The 20,364-nt window shown below is 35.4% G+C and overlaps 3 protein-coding genes across 3 annotated transcripts; 2 read left to right on the top strand and 1 right to left on the bottom strand.

Moving 5' to 3' along the window:
* The first annotated feature begins 1,569 nt into the window (after window positions 1-1,569).
* On the top strand, window positions 1,570-4,376 carry LOC133871149 (protein WALLS ARE THIN 1). The gene is made up of 6 exons (XM_062308526.1): window positions 1,570-1,871; window positions 1,958-2,020; window positions 2,109-2,225; window positions 2,335-2,749; window positions 3,563-3,714; window positions 3,842-4,376. Exons 1-6 carry the CDS (start codon window positions 1,651-1,653, stop codon window positions 4,038-4,040), a joined length of 1,167 nt encoding a protein of 388 aa, XP_062164510.1. The 5' UTR covers window positions 1,570-1,650; the 3' UTR covers window positions 4,041-4,376.
* A 2,552-nt stretch (window positions 4,377-6,928) lies between these two features.
* LOC133871675 (protein NRT1/ PTR FAMILY 8.2-like) lies at window positions 6,929-11,047 on the bottom strand. Its single transcript, XM_062309100.1, has 5 exons — window positions 11,012-11,047; window positions 10,575-10,683; window positions 10,240-10,457; window positions 8,902-9,461; window positions 6,929-7,772 (listed from the first exon to the last, which is right to left on the bottom strand). Exons 1-5 carry the CDS (start codon window positions 11,045-11,047, stop codon window positions 6,929-6,931), a joined length of 1,767 nt encoding a protein of 588 aa, XP_062165084.1.
* A 3,664-nt stretch (window positions 11,048-14,711) lies between these two features.
* Window positions 14,712-19,683, top strand: LOC133871376 (purple acid phosphatase 2-like). The gene is made up of 9 exons (XM_062308819.1): window positions 14,712-14,838; window positions 14,952-15,198; window positions 15,506-15,706; window positions 15,799-15,910; window positions 16,567-16,796; window positions 17,232-17,370; window positions 17,966-18,186; window positions 18,985-19,106; window positions 19,208-19,683. Exons 2-9 carry the CDS (start codon window positions 15,016-15,018, stop codon window positions 19,404-19,406), a joined length of 1,407 nt encoding a protein of 468 aa, XP_062164803.1. The 5' UTR covers window positions 14,712-14,838; window positions 14,952-15,015; the 3' UTR covers window positions 19,407-19,683.
* The last annotated feature ends 681 nt before the right edge of the window (window positions 19,684-20,364 follow it).

Here is a 20,364-nt window from a genome sequence, read left to right as displayed (position 1 = left end):
GGAATTGTTACTTTTTTCTTTTCCAAAAAAAAAAAAGAAAAAAGAAAATTGAAGGTGTTAAAGGATTTTTTTCATCTCTTTTTTTTTTTTTTTTTTTTTTGTTGAGGTTAGAGAGGACTTTTTAATTAAATTATTTTGGGGATAGCAGAGAGAATTTTTAAAACTTTTAGGCGTGATATTTTTAAACTTTTAGGGAAGTAAGAGATTTTTTTTTTTTTTTAAAAAAAAAGATTTTTTAAGGGAAATAGAGGATATTTTCAAATGTTTGGAAGGGCTAAGAAAGATTTGTTTTCACTTTTTCTAGGAGAATTAGGGGAATGTTCACTAGGAAATTGTTGGAGTTCGAATGTAGGTGTACAATGAAATTTCCACGTGAAACTGGCTACTTCAAGTTGAAGGGAGGCTTGGCTTTGAAGGAGTTGCTGGATGAGCTTAGCCGCTATATATGGATTCTTCACATGACCAGGAGTTCAGGACATTAATTTGTTTAATTATATATGTTCAATCTGATCATTTCATTAATTTGCCAATATTGCAAGTACTCTCAACTACTTATGTTTTTCTGATTTTATTTTTTGTATCTTTTGTAATTTTTTTTTAAAAAAATTATCAGGGTATTTTTGTCCACTGCCGTGGTTTTTTTTTTTTTTTTTTTTTTTTTATCTTTTGTGATTTTTTTTAAAAAAAAATTATAAACTGTATTCTTGTCATTTATAGTATGGAAGGGGTACATTCCAATTTCGGTAGAGAAACATTACTTCAGTTAAAAGTTTAGAGAAACATTACAAATTGTCTTACAAGTTGAAGAGATCAGTATGTGTACTTTGTTTATAAAAAAAAAAAAATGGTATGTCCATGCATGTCAACTTTAAACTGAATCTGATTAAGCATATTTTACAACCAAATATTAATTACTTGTCCTAAAATATAATTATAAAAAAAGTTTAGGGAAATTAGGAGTAACATCAACAACAATTAAAAAAAAAAAAGTTGATTATTAATATTATAAATGTAGTTACTTTACTAGGTAAGACTTTTGGTTGATAATTAATAATACTATAATTCTTGCCCTTTTTAATCGGCAAATATATAGTGATCATAAAATATAAAGCATAGGATCCATAGCAGTGTGTAGATAAATTAATACAACAAATATAAAAGCTTGATAGTGTGTGTAAAGGAGGGAGGGGCTTGCGGTGGGGTTGATAGGGTATGAGAAGGCATGGGGTACCTACCACCCCCCTCGTGCGCGCTATCTATCAATGGCGGCTCGGCCTCTCCTCAATTATCATCATTAATGGCATCGCGCCAAAACAATACCTGCTAACTTAATAGTTTCTTTCTGAATTCTCTCTCTCCCTTTTTCAAATTTCACGTAGTGCGATCGATGGGGGGTTGTCTTGTCAGCCAAGGAGGAGGAGGAGGGGTGAAGAATGTGGGAGACAACCGGAAACATTTGAGGGGCTATCAACAGTTGACATTACGTCTTTTTAGGGCCACTGTGGCCCACACTCGCTTCCTTTCCTCTCACTCTCTTCCACTATATTTACATCTCCTACTCTTCCCTTTCCTCTTCATCGCTTGCTTCCCTTTCTTTTTCACTTCCCTCTTGACTTCTGATCGTCTGTCCATCTTTGTTTCTCTGCTTCCATGGCGGACGCCGGCTCCACCTCTGCAAAGAGAATGTGGTGCTCTATACCGGAAAGACTGCAACTCCACGGGGCCATGCTGGCCTTGCAGTTTGGCTACGCTGGCTTCCATGTGGTCTCCAGAGCTGCCCTTAACATGGGCATTAGCAAACTTGTGTTCCCAGTGTATAGGAATATCATCGCTTTGCTTTTGCTCCTTCCCTTTGCATATTTTCTAGAGAAGTACGTACCTCTAGCTCACTAATAAATAACCATTACCTTATAATTTAATTGTAGTACGTAACAAAATTTTCTAATTCTTTTACCAGGAAGGAGAGGCCGGCAATTACTCTAAATTTTCTCGTTCAGTTCTTCCTCCTTGCACTTGTTGGGTACGTATGATCAGAGAATTAATACACGTTAAAAAAGAAAACTGAAAAATAAAACCACTCCTTTTCACATGTTTTTAATGCGTGACAGAATCACAGCAAACCAAGGATTCTACTTGCTGGGCTTAGACAACACATCTCCCACTTTTGCATCAGCAATTCAAAACTCCGTCCCAGCCATTACCTTTCTCATGGCAGCCTTACTCCGGCAAGTTCTCGATCTCTTGATCAGTTTTAGGAATACATGTATAGAAACACACAAACACGTGTCTTCATTCGTATAAACTTATCTTTGTTTGTTCATTTCCTAAATGCAGGATTGAGAAAGTACGGTTAGATCGGAAGGACGGCATCGGAAAGGTGATCGGAACGATATGCTGCGTGGCTGGAGCGACAGTAATCACTCTATACAAAGGGCCAGCCATATACAGCCCAAAACCAGTACCACTGCAAATCAGCACAAGCACACCTGCTTTTGTTTCGCTGGGGGATGCGAATGGCAAGAACTGGACCCTGGGTTGCATCTACCTTATTGGCCATTGCTTGTCCTGGTCCGGCTGGCTCGTGCTGCAAGCCCCGGTTCTTAAGAAGTACCCGGCTCGCCTCTCCGTCACCTCCTACACGTGTTTCTTCGGTCTTCTACAGTTCGTGGTCATTGCTCTCATCTGTGAGAGAGACCCACAGTCTTGGATTTTTCACTCTGGCGGAGAGCTGTTCACTATCCTCTATGCTGTCAGTCACACCCTATAACTCATGCCTTCTAACATTCACTAAATATTTAGTTAAATAACATTTTTATTTTTTAAGATACTGATCACTTTTTCATTTAAAATACTCTTCTTGCTTTATCTACTTACACTATTTTCAAAGAAGAGTGATAATCAATTTTTTTTTTTAATATGAATTATGCATGGTTAGCACTAATTAATAGCATCTCAGCAAATTTTTAACTATTTTAACTAGTCTCATATGAAACTTATTTGAAAATTTTTTGCTACAAAATATATTAGTAAAACAAAAAGCTATTTTGGCTAACCTACTGTGAGTGCTATTAGTCCTAAAGTTTGTATGAAGCTAACCTTCTACTACCAGACATAAATTAGGTTTACAGCCAAACGTACCAGTTAATTTTGGATTACGTTTGAATTGAGTTAACGAATCGTATAAAAAATTAACCGCCCTACCTACGGATGAGTGGCTGTACCATGTTTTTGTTAATATGAAATGGCTTGTTAAGACCCAAGAGGAGCCGCTATAGTATGAGCCATGAGGTCAACATGCGTGAAAAAGTCTGTCAAGTCTCATTCTGAAATAAAAGGGTAACTTTGTTGATGGGCGAAACTGGGTGATTGGGTCATGTCACGCCAAATTCATTGAACGCGTAGCTGATAACTTTATCTGTTTATATAAATATGTTGAAACTTTTGCTTTAGTCTTTGTTAAATGGTACAAAAGCAGTTATACAATTATAATGTTGGGGCCGGGGGTGGTGGGTATTTGAAAATGAAATGAGGATATGAAAGATCGTGTGGAAATATATTGCAGGGTGTCGTGGCATCAGGGATTGCTTTCGCTGTACAGATATGGTGCATTGACAGAGGTGGCCCCGTCTTCGTTGCAGTTTATCAACCTGTTCAGACTCTTGTTGTCGCTATCATGGCCTCCTTTGCTTTGGGCGAAGAGTTCTACTTGGGAGGGTCAGTACTACATTCTCTCTCTCTCTCTCTCTCTCTCTCTCTCTCTCTCAGTAATTAGTAAGTATAACCATTAAGTAATTTAAATTATGGAATATAGTGGTTAATTAATTATGGATGTAATGTACAGGATCATTGGGGCAGTGTTGATCATACTGGGATTGTACCTCGTCCTCTGGGGAAAAAGCGAAGAAAGGAAGTTCATTGCACTGGAAAAGGTTGCGATTCAGTCCACTCCGGAGCACGGTAACAACAGAACAACAAGCCCCATCAAGTCATCCCTTTCTCAGCCACTGCTCCCACCATCGTCATCATCAGAGAATGTTTGACTCCCCAATTCCTGACTTTTAACTACAGCTTTGCCTGGGGAAAAAAAAAAGTACTACCTGGCCTTATATCAGAAAGCTTGTGTGTGTATGATTTTTTTTTTTTTTTTTTATTTTTTTATTTTTTTTTTTTATTTTTTATGGCTTTTTTAGTAGGGGAGAGATCGAGAGAGTATTAAAGGGGGGATGAATATGATGATCATTGTCGCACATGTGGGGCCATGCATGGGGCCTGAAATCCCATATGGACGCTTTTTATATTTATGGTTTGATTTACTAAGAAAAGATATGCTCATTATGAATGAAGCTAATGCAGATGATCATCATTATGGCATGGAAGTGAAAGGACCCAAAGTTCTCTTCTCCAATTGTATGTCATCACTGTTTATGTTGCTAAAGTTGGCATGGCCAAGCATGCTGGTTTTTATTTGCCATCATAACCATACTCCTTTGGCATTATTTCGGTCGTAAACGAATCATCCAAAGTTTCTCAATCTACAGATTTTGTTTTAATCATTCATGGTCATACATGGCGTGTAAAATATCGACCACATGAGTAACATAGGCACTGCCAAGGGACCGCACGCAGACTCGAACAAAGTTTTTTTTTCCAAATTAATTTAGAAGGATTTCTTTTAATTTAATTAGTCTATAATATTTAAGCTAATATGTCTAAATTTATGCATGTAAAATATTTTCACCAACCCAATTTTATTTTTTTATTTGGAGGATTAATTAATTGAGAAATCAATCAAAATAACGAAAGCCAAAATATCCAAGAGCTTGGTTAATTGGGTAGGGAAATGCCTATGATGAGTTTGCGACAACGATAAAGCATAGACCGACCGGGAAAGAGGAAAATCTTCATCAAATTGAACCCCACCCCCACCTCAATGGATCAAAGTGGCCGGATTGCGATTTAGGTAACTGAAAGGAACAATTCTTGTTTGGCGGTCCCGGCCAGGAAGCAAATGTTCTCCTAAAGTAAGAGGGGCACAAACAATCAGACTTTAGATCGAGCGACAAGCTATGAAGAGTCTCGATTAATTTCTTCTAGGAATCCAAATCCTCCTATACAAATTTGGTGAAACCGCGTACGTTCTATATTAACCTTATCTAGATTAGAATTGTTAAAATACTAATTAAATAATTAAATTTATTGTTATTTATAAGTTTAAGTTTTATAATAAGCTTTGATTTAGAAAGGATATATTGCACAATGTTTACATAAATCGAAATAGTTCCTACTTAATTATACGACTTTATTCTAACAAAATTACTAAAATTTATTCCTACTAATTAAACTACTGCATGCTAACACCCGATTACAAGATAGGCCGTAATATCGATCCCTCCCCCTTAGGAAACACCCTCAGCTTGGGTGAAGTCTGGAAATTGCCGTTTGAAAGACTTCAAATTCTTCCAAGAAACTTCCATAGATGAGCTAGAGTTCGATCTCTTGTCAAAATAAGTACTTCGTTGTTGTTGTTCTTGTGTTGTGTTGTGTGTTTTTTTTTTTTTTTTTTCGGTTACCTTTTCTGTCAGAATTCTTAATTCTAATATTCCTCCCCCTTTAAAAAATTCCATGGTTCTCAAGGGCATAGTCCGACTGTCCGAGAACTGCTTCTTCTGATCATCAAGACGATTGATGAGATTGGTTTGGCAAACTAGCTTGTTTTTGCTTGACAGGTTAAAAACACGAACACTTTTACTTACACTTTTCTTTTTCTTTTTTTATTTTTTTTCATGAGTAACACCCTCATTTTGAGCTTGTTTTAATTTTCTTTTTTAATCTTTAATCTTTTAAAAATATTTTAATTTTATATTACTTTTATCTTTTTCTCCGAGTGTTACACGAGAAAGTAACCCAGCCAACCAAACCAATGTAAACATAATCTATACTTGATCCAAAACGATGTTATGTTTATATTAAACATCAAAGAGACGTCGACGTTTTGGTAAATTTATTAAAAATTATATATATATAAAAGGTATGCGGATGCTTTTATATTAATTAACTCTATTCGCATACCCTAAACTGTTTTCTGAATCCGCATATGCGGATAGTGATTTTTGCTAACTACATCTGCAATATGCATACGGTTAATATCTGTCACTACCAAACATGTTGTAACACTTGCTCCCAACCCATTAGGGCTAGGTTTGCCAATTTGTTCTCACATGAGCGCAAAGCATTATATATAAAGTTTATTAGGGCAACTAACTAAATGCTAAATTAAATGCATATGATTAGAAAATAATGTCAAATTAAAACTAAACGTTTTAATCTGAAAAGCATAAATGTCCAATCACTAAAAATGAATCAAAGGAAAACGTAGGTTTTATGCCAATGCATGCACTTAATAAAAAAGAGTTACATGAGATGACTATATACTTTCTCTTAAGCCCCCATTCTGGCCTCCTCAGCCATAAGCCATGCTGTGCATAACTTGAAAAACAAAACTTAAAAAAATGGGAGAGCGAAAAAAACTCAGCAAGAAGATCCCCAATATCAATTAAAATTTTAAATGAAATTATATTATATGTATCCTTAAATGCAATAAAATAAAATCCATCAACAAGCTATTAGTCAAGAAGTAGATTTCTATATATTAATTACTCTTTTTTTCTTTAATTAGAGTTAAAACAAGACCCTTATTCGTGCGTTTAATATCCTTAATTACCGATATAATCATAGCACCGTACCGTAGGCACAAACGTACCTACATTTCACAATCAAAACGCCGAATATTACACATGCAAAATATAGTTTATATTTCTTCTTTCAAACAATTTTGAAGAAAAAAAAAAGAATAATTAAGCATCACTTTTCAAACTTTTTCTTTTCAGTTCTTCTTAATCTGTTTTAGAAGCAAACCCAGGCTTCAATTCTAAAACATCACACTTACTTCACCCAACCCATCATCCACGGGCTCATCTCGCACAATTCCTCTTGGACCCCTGCCCTTATAACTTCGAGCCACTAACAAATACATCAAAAAATTAACCACATTAATAGCCGTTAAGATCCAATAGAAGTAATCAAGCCGGCTCTTGTTCAAATTATTCCTCAGCCACCCTTTCTCTTCCCCACCAGTCGCACTCGTAACGATCTTCACCAACGCAGTGCTCAACCAGCTTCCAATCCCAACCTCACTTAGAAAAATTGCACTGCTAATGCTTCGCGTCCCGTCGGTAGCTTCATCGTAGAAGAACTCCAGCTGTCCCACGTAAGTAAATACTTCGGCACTGCCCATGAGAAAGAACTGAGGGAACAACCAAAAGACGCTCAGTGGTTTTGCCTGCGAATGGTCACGGCGTTTCTTTTCAACCAAAGCGGCTGAAGCCATGGCGAAGATTGAAACAAAGAGGCCGACACCCATTCGTTGCAAGGATGTGATGCCGCGGGGGTGGCCGTTTCTTTTGCGGAGCACGGGGACAATTAGTTTTTCGTAGATGGGGATGAGGATGAGGGCGTTGACGGCGCTGAAAACGGGGACGGAGCCAGCTGGGATGACGAAGTTGGAGCCCAGGGTACGGTCTGTGAAGCTAGCTTGGCTGATGAAGAAGGTTGAGAGTTGGGCGAATGAGATAGAGAGGGCTATGGTGGATGCCCATACGGGGAGGACTCTGATGAAGGATTTGAACTCTTCCACTTGGGTCACTGTGCACAGCCTCCAGCGGTTGCTGCCGTTGGCTTCTGGGTCTGTGATGACTGCTGCTTTGTCCAAAAACCTGCAAAATTATACAAAATGGTAGCTAGTAACAAATAGCTTATTACATTTTGGTAAGATTAAGGTTAGAACTCATATTTATATTTTTTTCTATAATTATTATTATTTTTTTTTAAAACATAAAGATTTATTGAAATTGCCACGTTAACATTGTGGTATACTTGTAATATAAAAATGTAATATATTATATTACTTTTTAGATAATGAATAAAGATTTTTTCTAAATTGGGTTGGAGGAAGTTCCTTTGACCTATTCTATCAAAATATTATGTGTCTCTTTACAAATGAGAAGCACCTTTTTTTTTTTTAATTGCAAGAACAAAGTTAGAAGAAATTTTATTAAAAATGTATTTGCTCTTACAACTACTTTGCCCTTAGAATTAAAAAGAAAATAAGTGTTTCTCACATGCAAAAGAACTCATGACATTTTTATAAACTAGGTTGGAGGCACACTTCCAATTCAACTTAGTTTGGAGGAAAACTCTCTCCTTAAATAATTGCCATCAAGATTTTCTATATGGGTAATACTACATATACAACACCGTACCCTCATAATACTTTCACTTTATTAGATTGATATGGCCATATTCATCGATACTTAATTTTTTTTCTTTTAACAATAACTGATAAATACTGCATCATCAATCCGGTGGGATAAAGTGAGATGAGAGTGAAGTACAAAATTAGTGGAATAAAATGATCAATAAATACCGAAATTATAAAGTATATATTTTTTAAAAAGTTTTAAAATGTTTAGATTTATAAAATAATAATAATAATAATAAAAAAAAAAAAAAAAAAACGTTAGTGCAAAGAATTAAGAGAATCATAATCACATCTTGAGCTTCATGATAAAGTAAATTAATGAAGTAAGAATTATATTTCAATATGGGCAAAGTTAAGACTAAATTGGGTTGGAAGAAATTTTTCTAATTCAATTTACTAAAATGATATATTTTTATAACATGTAATTTTTATCTGCATTTTTAAAAGTACATTTAAAAATTACATGCTCTGTTTTTTACATGTTCTATGGAAAGACATCAATTTAAGTGACTATTTAGAACAAAACTTTGTCCTGAACCATATATGATCATCGCAACGAAGCAAGGTCCTAGATTTTCACTCACCCGTATTGCGCGGTACGAGGTAGCTTCCGAGCCCCAAAGATATCGGACTCCTTGGTGATGACCTCATAAAGGTCAGCTTCACGCCCCACCTCAACCCCTCTAAAATGGTTCCTGAGAGAGGCCACAGTGACCTGAAGAAACCTGGTAAAAGGGCTTCCCATTGGCTTTTTGTAGCGATAAGTTGGCACTCCGGCAGCCAGTATAATGATGGAGCCGATCATAGCCACCGCGGGAACTCCAAAACCCCAACCCGACCCTTTCTTCTCTTTTAAATACACCAAAAGTGTGATGCCTAGCAGTGCGCCCATGTTTATGGCTAAGAAGAACCAGTTGAAGAACGCGTATTTCTTCTGGACTTCTTTTTCGTCTGCCTCGTCGAATTGGTCGGCACCAAAGGATGAGACACATGGCTTGATCCCGCCCGTCCCGAGAGCTATAAGGGCAAGGGCACCATAGAGGAATGCTGTTTGGCCGTTCGTTGCTTCAATGCACGGTCGTTTTGTGCATGGAGGTGGACGTAGGCTGTCTATGGAGGCTGAGAGTGTCAACACCACCGTTCCCTGAGATGTATATCACATGTTAATTAAACGATAGCCACAAAAAAGGAAGATAAACCATATAAATAATTGATCTAGGTACAACCTCAGGGGTTTATGATCTAGATTAGATTTTATAGTATTTAATAATGAATATGTTATCACATAATTTAAAAATTATAAATGATATGAAAATGTAGAAGAATGAGCATTTACAACAGGAGTAATACTAAAAAGAAGATTCATGTTCTCCTTGACTTTTCTCAAAATTGATATGACTTTTAAAATCACGGAATTGATTATTTATGAATTTTAATCTAATAGTAATTTTAAAAGTTACATTAATTTTGAGAGAACTCAAAGAAGATATATGTTATCCTTATAGCATTACTCCTCTGATCCATGCTATAAAACTTTCATATTATGTATATTTAGTTAATACGAGGCCAAAATCACATCCAACAGCATGTGTTCTGATCAATTTGAAACATATATTGTGCTTTTTGATTAGGCCGGTGCATTTAGGCAATTATTATAGGTTATGTACGTATTCTGATTTTAATCGCTTGTCTCTCTTTTTGCTACAATCATTTCTCTAGGTGGTTTAATTAGGAAAATCATAAAATAATATATACTTCTAAAAAGTAGATAATGAAAATGAAAATTTGTTGAAATTTGGATTGAAAAAGTATTATGTAAAGTAGAAAATTAATAATACTTTTTGATTAGCTAAAATACATAATAATTGGTGGAGATTCTCTAAGACGGAAACTGAGGGTTTTAGTGCTTTGTAATTAATTACCACAGCATAGACGCAAGAGAAGATGATGATGGTTTTGAAGCGGCCAAAATAAGCATCAGCAAGAAATGCTCCAAGGATTGTCAAGACATAAGCAGTCCCTATCCAATCGGTCACATGAGTAGCAGCAGCAGGAAGCGACTGGTGCATCTCAAACACCAAGTAAGCCACCATGTTCACCGCAATTGCGAAAAATGCCAACCTCTCCGCCACCTCATTCACTATATGCGCAACAACAATATTACCACCCTTGTCATGTAGATCGATGGATTAAAATTAAAAAAAGGAAAAAAGAAAAAGAAAAAAAGAATTGCTTAATTTGTTATTAATTGTGAAACCTATAATAAACGGAGAGGCTTTCCATCCTCCAGTCGTTTGCTTGTCAGCAATTCCACCTAGAAAATCGACACACCCATTGCTTACCAGAGTTGTCGAAAGGCTTCCTTCCTGCAAAAAAACCCTTCCCAAAGGACGTGTTAGTAAAGCAAACTTAGTGGTTTTTTGGGCAAAACTTAAGAGTTTAGCTCGAATCTGGTTCTGGTATCTCATGAAGCATCATGTTTAAGGTTCAATTTTATTAAGAGCAAATAATTTTAAGGTCATAGAGCTCAAGCTTTATCCAACTCGTGTGGAGAGAGCACCGAACACGGTGTCCTGAAGAGATTTAGTTGGGAAGAAGCTCAAATACCCAGTTATTTAAAAAAAAAAAAAAAAAAAACGTGGTTTGGTTGGAGATAGATAGTTTTATTTAGAGGTAAGTTTAATGTATTACCACCTTGTTTGGCTCATGGTCTTCAACAAATTCGTCCATGGAGGGCTGAATAAAGGACTTCTCATATGTGTGAGTGGCTGGTTCGCTGCTCTCCATGGAAGGATCAATGTTTGAGCTTTAATTTCCTGATAAATTAAGCTTGCATGCGCTGAGCCTTCTGGAAGGAGGCGGCCGAGGATCCAGTCTACGAGCTTTACTTAATCAACTATCTTGAAGTGGGATTAATTGAATGAAGAGAAGGTATATATCCATTAAATAAGCTGAGAGTTCGAACAACAAAAACAAACGCGCTGAACGTTGGACATGTATGGTTTGGAAGTTTCCTCAAGCCTCTGCATGAACCGGCCGGTCGGTCGTGAGTGTTCTGTCATGGGCGGTTTGGTCTTAATTAATGTAACTCCATCATCCTGGATTTGGGAAGTGGGCATCCGGCCAAAACAAATGTCTCAAAATAAGGCAACGTGTTGATGATTACAATGATCAGTTTAATTTCTTTTGACATGAATTAAACACTTACAGTTAGGAACCAGTCAAACTGCCGTCCCAAGTTTTGGTAAGAGTGATCAGCTCGACTTCTGCGTTGGATGGGTCAACACTTTAAAAATTAATGCCTTTGAAATTTTACAAAACAAAAAATAAAATAAAAAAATAAAAGAGTTAAATTATTTCTTGGGTTTTCAACACTTTAAAAATCAGTCTCCTCAGTTTTTTACGTTTAAATTGCTGATGCATGTAGTAGAAACTCCACTGGCAAATCGCCAAATTATCCTTGCAAAATATGTTATATTTTTAATGTCGGCAAGTTCAGTTTTCAAACATATTTTAATGTAAGATTTAGACTTAGGGTTGAGTTCATGTATTTTTGGAGCAAAAAACAAGATGTTGAGGATCTTATTCAAACCAAACCAGTCTAATTTGAACAAGAATTTGCACCGACTTCCAGAATGCTTCATTTGCAGTCCCGATCGTGTCCTGATCGAATGGTCGATTAAAAGGACTTCCAAATTAAGATCTTCTTTCGCAATCTCTTTTAAGTATGCTTGAACAAGATGATTACATAACGTTCTGGTTGAAGTGTCGTTTGAAGCCCATTCAAATGTCTGCACAACTAATTGCAAAATTCTAGATCTAGTTCGAATTAGACTAATGCCCGTTTGAACGAGAATGCGGAAAGTCTCGTAAAAAACTTAGTTGACACAGCTTAATAAGTCTTTTTTTTTTTTTTTTTTTTTTTTTCTTTTTTCATTTTTCATTCTATATAAGTCTTATATACAACGATTTCTATATACTTAGAGAAGCTATATTTCATTGATTTGAGAGAAGTTTACCTTTGTTCTTGAGCCTAAATAGATCTAAAACTTCTCTTTGTTTCATTCTCCTCATTTAAACCATATAAAAACTCACAGCCACCAGAGTTCTGGGTTGAAACGGATGAACTAGGTTCATTCGTGAAAGTGATCTGTAATAGAAGAAGGCTATAGATTCTGAAACTACTGCAATAGAAAGTGAACGTATCATTTACTATGAATATAAATTGATTCTTTGTAGTTACAAATGTTTTGTAAGTAAGAACAATCTATAAGATAAGTCTTCTATAATTGATGCATTTGGAGTTGGTTGCTTCCGAAGTAGTTTTACTTTTGTAGAGTTATTCACAAGGTTGCCACTTCGTTACAAAAATCTTCATTTTTAGTTGATTTTATTATTTGCTTAATTTTGTTATTGATAACTATAGTAATTGGATTAACTACTAGCTAGTTTGGTAATCGATCTTGATTGTTTAACAACTTGAGTGTCTAAACCAAATTTTCAAAATCAAAATTATATCTTGAAAAATAATAATAATAAAAATTAAGAACCTTCTATGAGTGGAGTTTTTATTATTTTATTATTTCTTGGGATTGTAGTCTTTACAAGATTGGCTTTGCAATTTTACTAATGGATTTTTTACCATGTTAGGAGTTTGGACGGAAAATTTAACGGATGGTTTGAATTTTAAATGTGGACAAGGAACCTTACTAAAATGCACACATGCATTTTTTCTTCATAGGCGCAATGCATATAATGGAGTAACGATAGGGACGGTATTTTATTCTTTTTTTATCTTCTTAAATTCTATGTGACTTTAGAATTATCATTCGTTTGATTTAATGATGATTCTAAAAACCACGTTAATTTTAGAGGATAAAAATAAAAATAAAAATAAAAATAAAAAATTTCTGGGACCATTACTTACATACAATGTGATTGTGGCTGATTTATGATAAGCATGAATGTAATCAATCTCCAAATAAAATTTTCTTGTTAATAACAAAAGTGATTAATTTAGAGATTGAGAGGCAAAGGGTCAAGGCTATGAGGGCTCTGAATGGTGGAGTGGTTGGGGCTCAACACTCCGGCCCATTACTAAGAGGTTTGTGAGCCATTGGAGTGACAATGGGGCCGGGTGGTTCCGGCCCATAACCCATCATGTCATCTTGAACTTTGTATTGGAAGGATAAACGATGGGACTTTGTCATCAATCAAATCTTTTACAACCGGCATGTGTAGGCCGGTGGCCCATAGATTTATGTTCTTGTAACGATAGTTTTATGCGGTATTTTTTCTTTTTCTTTTTTTTAAAAAAAAATAAAATTATAAATGATACATACTTTAATATGATTGGTGCTTACATGACATTTTAACAATTTTCATCAAAATTTTGAATGAAAATTAAGTGCAACGCCTTTTTTTTTCCTATTACATGAAATTTCTAACCAATTTTTATACCCCAATAAACTAACTGCAATCGGGTGAAATCACAACGATTGATTTTACAATTTTTTTTTGTCTTATTTTAAAAGAACTCTTAAAAAAAAAAAATACAACCTAATCATGGAAGGGTAATGTAGAATTTACAAAGCTTTGACATTTTCATTTGATAATTACAGGAGTTGAAATTAAGTTTTTTAAAAACGAACCAAAATTATATACCGAAGTTGGTCGGTTAGAAAATCGAATTCAGATTCATATAATTTTAAAGAATTACTACCTCAAAGGGCTCTTATTCTGATTCAAAAGGTAGTGCGACCACTCCTAATAATCGAGGTAAACGGATCCTCTTCATTTTAAATCAAATGGAGAGGATCTGTTTCCATAAGCGAGGAAGTGTACCTCACTCTAAAGAGATTTATTAGTCACCTCAATTGAAAGTAATTAAAGTGGTCTGACCACCCTTAATCATCATTTTGGATAGCTAACTATCCTTCAAAGATTAAATGGGTGTTCCATCTCGATCTTTTACTTGTTTAGCTTTTTCTCTCTCTTTTTTTATTTTTGTTTCAAAAAAAAAAAGAACGATTTAGGTGGTTCAATCCAAACCATTTATTACCTAGATCAGGCTTTAATGACTTAGATGAAAGATACATGCATATTCTTTTTGAGGAATGCTAGATCTCATTACAGTGTATTTCTAGCATTCATTTGAAATGATGTAAATATAATAAAAAAAATTAAAAAATTGCATCCATGTCATCCAAAAAGATATTGATGTAATTTATTATATTTATGTCATTTTAGAAAAGAAAAAAAGAAAAAAAGAAAAAAAGTCCTACCATTCCTCATTCTTTTGGCCCCAAGTGAATTTTTGATAAGATTAGTTGCATAGACGTGGCGTGCATTTTGGTCATTTGACTGACAGCTGCACTTGTGCCAGCAGTGGCACACGCAGCAACCTCCACTGTAATAAAGTTTGTCTACTCTTCTTCAATCTCTAACAACAACTGTTGCTTTTATCGGGTTATCCACGACCACTACGTTCACGGTTCACCTTCCATCTCAGTTCTACTAAGGTAAACTTCGGGTATATTCATATCGAAACATGGATATTCCTAGGCGCCCAGTACCCTTTACATACATAACTTGTAAAGCATAAACAATAATTTAGTGGGAATTGGGTTTACAGCTAGCTTTGTACTTGGTGGGGGTGTTTTTTGGTGGCAAATTGGATATTGGATTGGAATAAAGAGATGGCCCAGATGGGAAACTATATTGGTCTTTCTCTTGTTCTTATGTGCTCGATTTGGAGCTTTTCAGAGCTTTGTAATTGTGGAATAACAAGTAGCTATGTAAGGAATGATGACTTATCTCTGGATATGCCATTAGACAGTGATGTGTTCAGAGTGCCTCCTGGCTACAATGCGCCTCAACAGGTGTGTTTCTATCCTCTTCATATTCATATCTGTATTAAGAATTCATGCCTTTTTCTATAACTTTCATTTCGGGTATCTCTTTCCTCCATAGGCTTAATTTATTGTTAATTCCCCAAAATAAAAAGCTCATCCGATAATCAGAAACTTAATTCATTCTAGTACCAAATAATGAAGTAACTGAAATCCAAAGTTTGATTCTTTTCCCAATATCTGACCAAACACATCGGTTTTTTTTTTTTTTTTTTCGGGGGTGGGGGGGAGATGGTTGTGCTTGTTTTCTGATTTTGGGTTTAATTTGGGTTTGAAGGTCCATATAACACAAGGAGATCATGTGGGAAAGGGTGTGATTGTCTCTTGGGTTACTCCAGATGAACCCGGTTCAAGTACAGTGCTTTACTGGGCCGAAAACAGCCAGCTCAAAAGCCGGGCCGATGGCTTTGTTCTTACCTACAAGTACTTCAGTTACACCTCTGGTTATATTCATCACTGCACCATCAATAATTTGGAGGTGTTTATTTGTCCTTAGTGTTCTTTTCTTTTTCCTGTTCAAGAACAATAAATCTGGTCGGCCATTGCAACTTAATTTTATGAATACTGCAGTTTGACACCAAATATTACTATGAGGTCGGGATTGGGAATACCACGCGACAGTTCTGGTTTACAACTCCTCCTAAAGTTGGCCCAGATGTTCCTTATACTTTCGGCCTGATAGGTAATTCTATTTCATGTGCTTATTTTACTCGTCTTCTTGAAGGTATCATTAGCTGTATGCTTGATCACCATGTATATTTAGTTTTATACTTTTAGTAATTGAGATAAAGAGTCCATTCGGCCCCTGATTTCCTGGTCCAAATGTGCTTTTTAAACAAAATTGCAGAAAGTGTTCTAATTAGGAGTGCGTTTGAAAGAAAAAAAATGACGGATTGAAAACGTAAAAAGTTCACGATTTTAAAGGTCAAACCGCAATTTTATCGAGCGCTTAATTACGTGTTTAAAAATTTCATTTTCATTAATTGTGTTTTAAAATTGCTATTTATTCAAACCGCACGTTTTAAAACTGTAAACCATACAAACACAAACTCGGCTTCATGAAAAACTCTTGTCTCATTGGTACTAATCGAAGTGTGATTAGTATGGCTGAAGTGCTTTTCCTGCTATTTTAAAGTGAATACTACTATCCTCTTAATGGCAAATGGAGTCCATTGAAAGTGTTCTACATACTATATGATTATATCCAGGGTCATACTTTGGTCCTTGTGTTCCATCAAAGTAACAAATTTGTAGTGTTCAACCTGATATGTATATCTAATGCAGGAAAGTTAGTTATTATGATATAGATTTACTCACTCTAACAAGCATTGTGAGCAGGAGATCTTGGTCAAACTCATGATTCAAATAGGACACTTACGCATTATGAGTTAAACCCAACAAAAGGCCAGGCGGTATTGTTTGTTGGAGACCTCTCTTATGCAGATGACTATCCATTTCATGACAACAACAGGTGGGATACATGGGGAAGGTTCTTAGAGAGAAATGCTGCTTATCAACCTTGGATATGGACAGCAGGGAATCATGAGATCGATTTTGCTCCTAATATTGTATGCATCTATCTATCTCTGATTTTGATCATTCTTGACTGCTGGTTTGTGTTTTTTTTTTTGGGTGCAAAGCTTAGTGCTTGCTATTCCTCTATAATATGACTATTATTTTAATTCAATGGTACACACGGTCCCAGCGCCCCCCCCCCCAAAAAAAAAAAAAAAAAGAAAAGAAATTGGAATGGTACTTAGTTTCGCTCACCTTATTGTAGTGATAGATGTTTTTGCAAAGAGTCTTATGTGTTAAAGTTATGATTTGATTTCTTGATTTATTTGATTGTAATCTGCCATTAATTTCTTTCCTTAATAGTTTGTATCTCTCTTCTATATAAAACTCTGTAAACCGTATGAAACTTATGATGGTATAAACAGTTTTCTTTCTGCCAAACATCTCTTTCTTTCTCAACTTTATGATAGATGGTGATTTGATTGCAGGGTGAAACTAGACCATTTAAGCCTTATACAAATCGTTATCATGTACCATATAAAGCATCAGATAGTACATCTCCTTTTTGGTACTCCATCAAGAGAGCTTCAACATATATCATTGTCATGTCCTCCTACTCAGCTTTCGGTAAAAATTTTACTTTTTGATTATAATTTTTTTTTTTTTTTAAAAAAAATTCCGTTGTTGGTTCTTATCAAACAATCCAGAGAATTATAGCTATTAACATGAATAGTAAAGCTCATGTTTTCTGCAGCTTTAGTTCTAAGCAGTTATAGCATATCACTTTTGTGGAAGCAACTCATATAGCGTTTGATGATCTCTTCTGTTTGGAAATTGGATTTAAGTGGTTAACTCCCTAGACCCTAGTAGATCAAAGAGGAACTACCAGCACTTCAAGATACACTCCACCATGTCTAGAGACTCTAGTAAATTTGAGTTCAAGATGGGATCATATGAGACTTTAAAAAAAGTAAAAAAGTGAAGTCTACCTAAATCCACCAGTTTTTTACTGTTATACATTCTTTTGTGTTGTAGAAAAGGACGTTGGGGACTGTGACTCTGTGAGTCACTGAGTCCTACTAACAAGCTGATCTGGTGAAATTGCTTGTATGTGCATGATATATGCAATTTTATGAAAGTATATCAAACTTCATAATAATTAATAAATAAATAAAGATATTTGTTATTAAGGAAAATAAGAGGAGAAAACTTTTATCTGCAGGGAAATACACTCCTCAATACAAATGGCTTGAGAAGGAACTGCCAAAAGTGAACAGGACGGAGACACCATGGCTCATCGTTCTTATGCATTCTCCCCTGTATAATAGTTATGTACATCATTATATGGAAGGGGAAACCATGAGAGTGATTTATGAAAAATGGTTTGTGGAGTATAAAGTTGATGTTGTATTTGCTGGTCATGTCCATGCCTACGAACGATCTGTAAGTGCAAAATCTCCTTTAAACTATAGTTGCTTATTTGCAAATTCCTTCATTTAGTGTACAAGTTTTGTTCTTTTGAACTTTTACATTGTTGAAATAATAGTTTCAACATAAATAATACAAACCACAATCGTTTTTCAACTAGGTGTTGTTTCATATCTTTCTATCTTTGCACCCTCTTTTTCTTTGTAATCAATAAGAGCCGCTGAGGATTCTCGATGTAGTGCCTACTAGGGGCTGGGTGTAAGGTCCTCCATGCTATATTTTATCCAATCAAGCTGCTGATTCATTATATTAAGTTGACTATCTTATTGAATACTTCTCCTTGACCGCTGAAATATCAGTTCTACAGCTTCTACATGGAAAGTAGGTGATACGGTCTGTTAGGTTTTATCTCCTATTTAAGGCCTTTTTATTTTTATTTTTTTGATAAATATTTTAAGGCCTTTTTATAATAATGAACTTACTCCATATTAAATTCAATATTCCGCGAAGTTTCTCTTTCGTGATGAGATTGAAGTCATGCATGTAGCTGCTAATTATGCTTCAAGTACTGTTTAACCATTGTCTAATTGTCCAGCCTCATAGATTTCTGTAGGTATACGTTCCTGTTCGTTAAAAGAGAACATGAAATTATTTGGGAATAGAAGTCAATGCAGTTTCTGCAGTTAATTAGATGATTAAGATTAAACATGTCTTCTCTGATAGGAAATGGATCTGTTTAAGTAAATGGACTGGAAGGATTTTTTTTCCACATGAGGAACTAAATTTGTAAATCAAGATTTGTTTGCAATGCAGGAACGTGTATCAAATATTGCATACAATATCGTAAATGGCTTGTGCACTCCCATTAGTGACCAATCTGCACCAGTTTACATAACCATCGGAGATGGAGGAAATTTTGAAGGATTGGCGACTGAGTACGTATATTGCATAGAGTGGTCTTCTAATAAATAATCTCTTTAGTACTTTGATGTTGTTCTGCTACTACTAAGATGTTGTGAAATTTTCAATGCTGCAGAATGACAGAGCCCCAGCCAAGCTACTCTGCTTACCGCGAAGCCAGCTTTGGTCATGGGATTTTAGATATAAAGAACAGGACTCATGCTTATTTTGGTTGGAATCGTAATCAAGATGGCTATGCTGTAGAAGCTGATTCTACATGGTTGCTAAACAGATACTGGAACCCCTCAGAAAGATCGTTTCTTGCTGCACAATGATAGGAGTCATTCTCTGGCCTGTAAGAAGTTATTCAAACCATGTAAACTGCCCAACTCTCCTCTTTCATGGTTTATGCAATCTATTTGCTTTGATGTCTAGTTTCACTAAAGGAGGGGTGTAGAACTATTTGAATAATATCCAAAATTTTGCAGGTTAAGTTAGAGTTTATTGTAAATAATTGTAATATTGCTTGGATTATGTGTCAAATATTGTAGGCACAATTTGATAAATATGGATTCAAATAAAACCAATCAAGTCTGTAAAATTTGCAGTGAAGTTGGGTTTTTGAGGTAAACTTGGTAGGCCAATCAGGCTTTTACAGCCGTTCCAAAGAATTCTTAATCAAACATGTGTATCTGCATGCATTCACATCCTTTCTTTAACAAACTTCGACAGAAAACCAAGCAATAAAACACAACAGCCTCTTAATATAAGAAGGCCAAATCCGAATCTCTTCACAATCAGCTGTCGTAGTGGAACTGTACACTGATATGGGCTTCGCCTTCTAGCAAAAAGCAAGGAAATTGTATTTTGATTGCATGATATTTGAGCCGAATTTGACTTGTTAACATGTGATTTAAAAATTACGTTGTGTAAAAAGTCCCAATTACAGTAAATAATACAATAATCCCATACAAGAATACTAGAATTTACGTGGACAAGCAACGGCTTTGTTTGTCTCTCATTGTCACAAGGCCTCTCTTTTCTCTCTCTCGCGCGGCACAAAACTGAGACAAAATGTTCCTTGTGTGATGCTTCAAGCTCTCGCGCTCTCTCTCAAATATTGCCAAAAGGACTGAACAACATGCCCTTATAAATATATAGGGTAAAGTCGGCTAGAGAGAGGTCGATCCTCTCCTTCTTCAAGAAAGAATAATATATTGTCAGGCCCAACATCACACGTCAACAAATCTCCACTTTGACTTGAATCTCATTAAGCTACAACAATACAAATCT

Source organism: Alnus glutinosa, chromosome 6 (assembly GCF_958979055.1).
Source record: "Alnus glutinosa chromosome 6, dhAlnGlut1.1, whole genome shotgun sequence".
Lineage (NCBI taxonomy): Eukaryota > Viridiplantae > Streptophyta > Magnoliopsida > Fagales > Betulaceae > Alnus > Alnus glutinosa.
The sequence above is the reverse complement of the archived record's forward strand: the minus strand, read 5'-3'. Positions and strand labels throughout refer to the sequence as shown.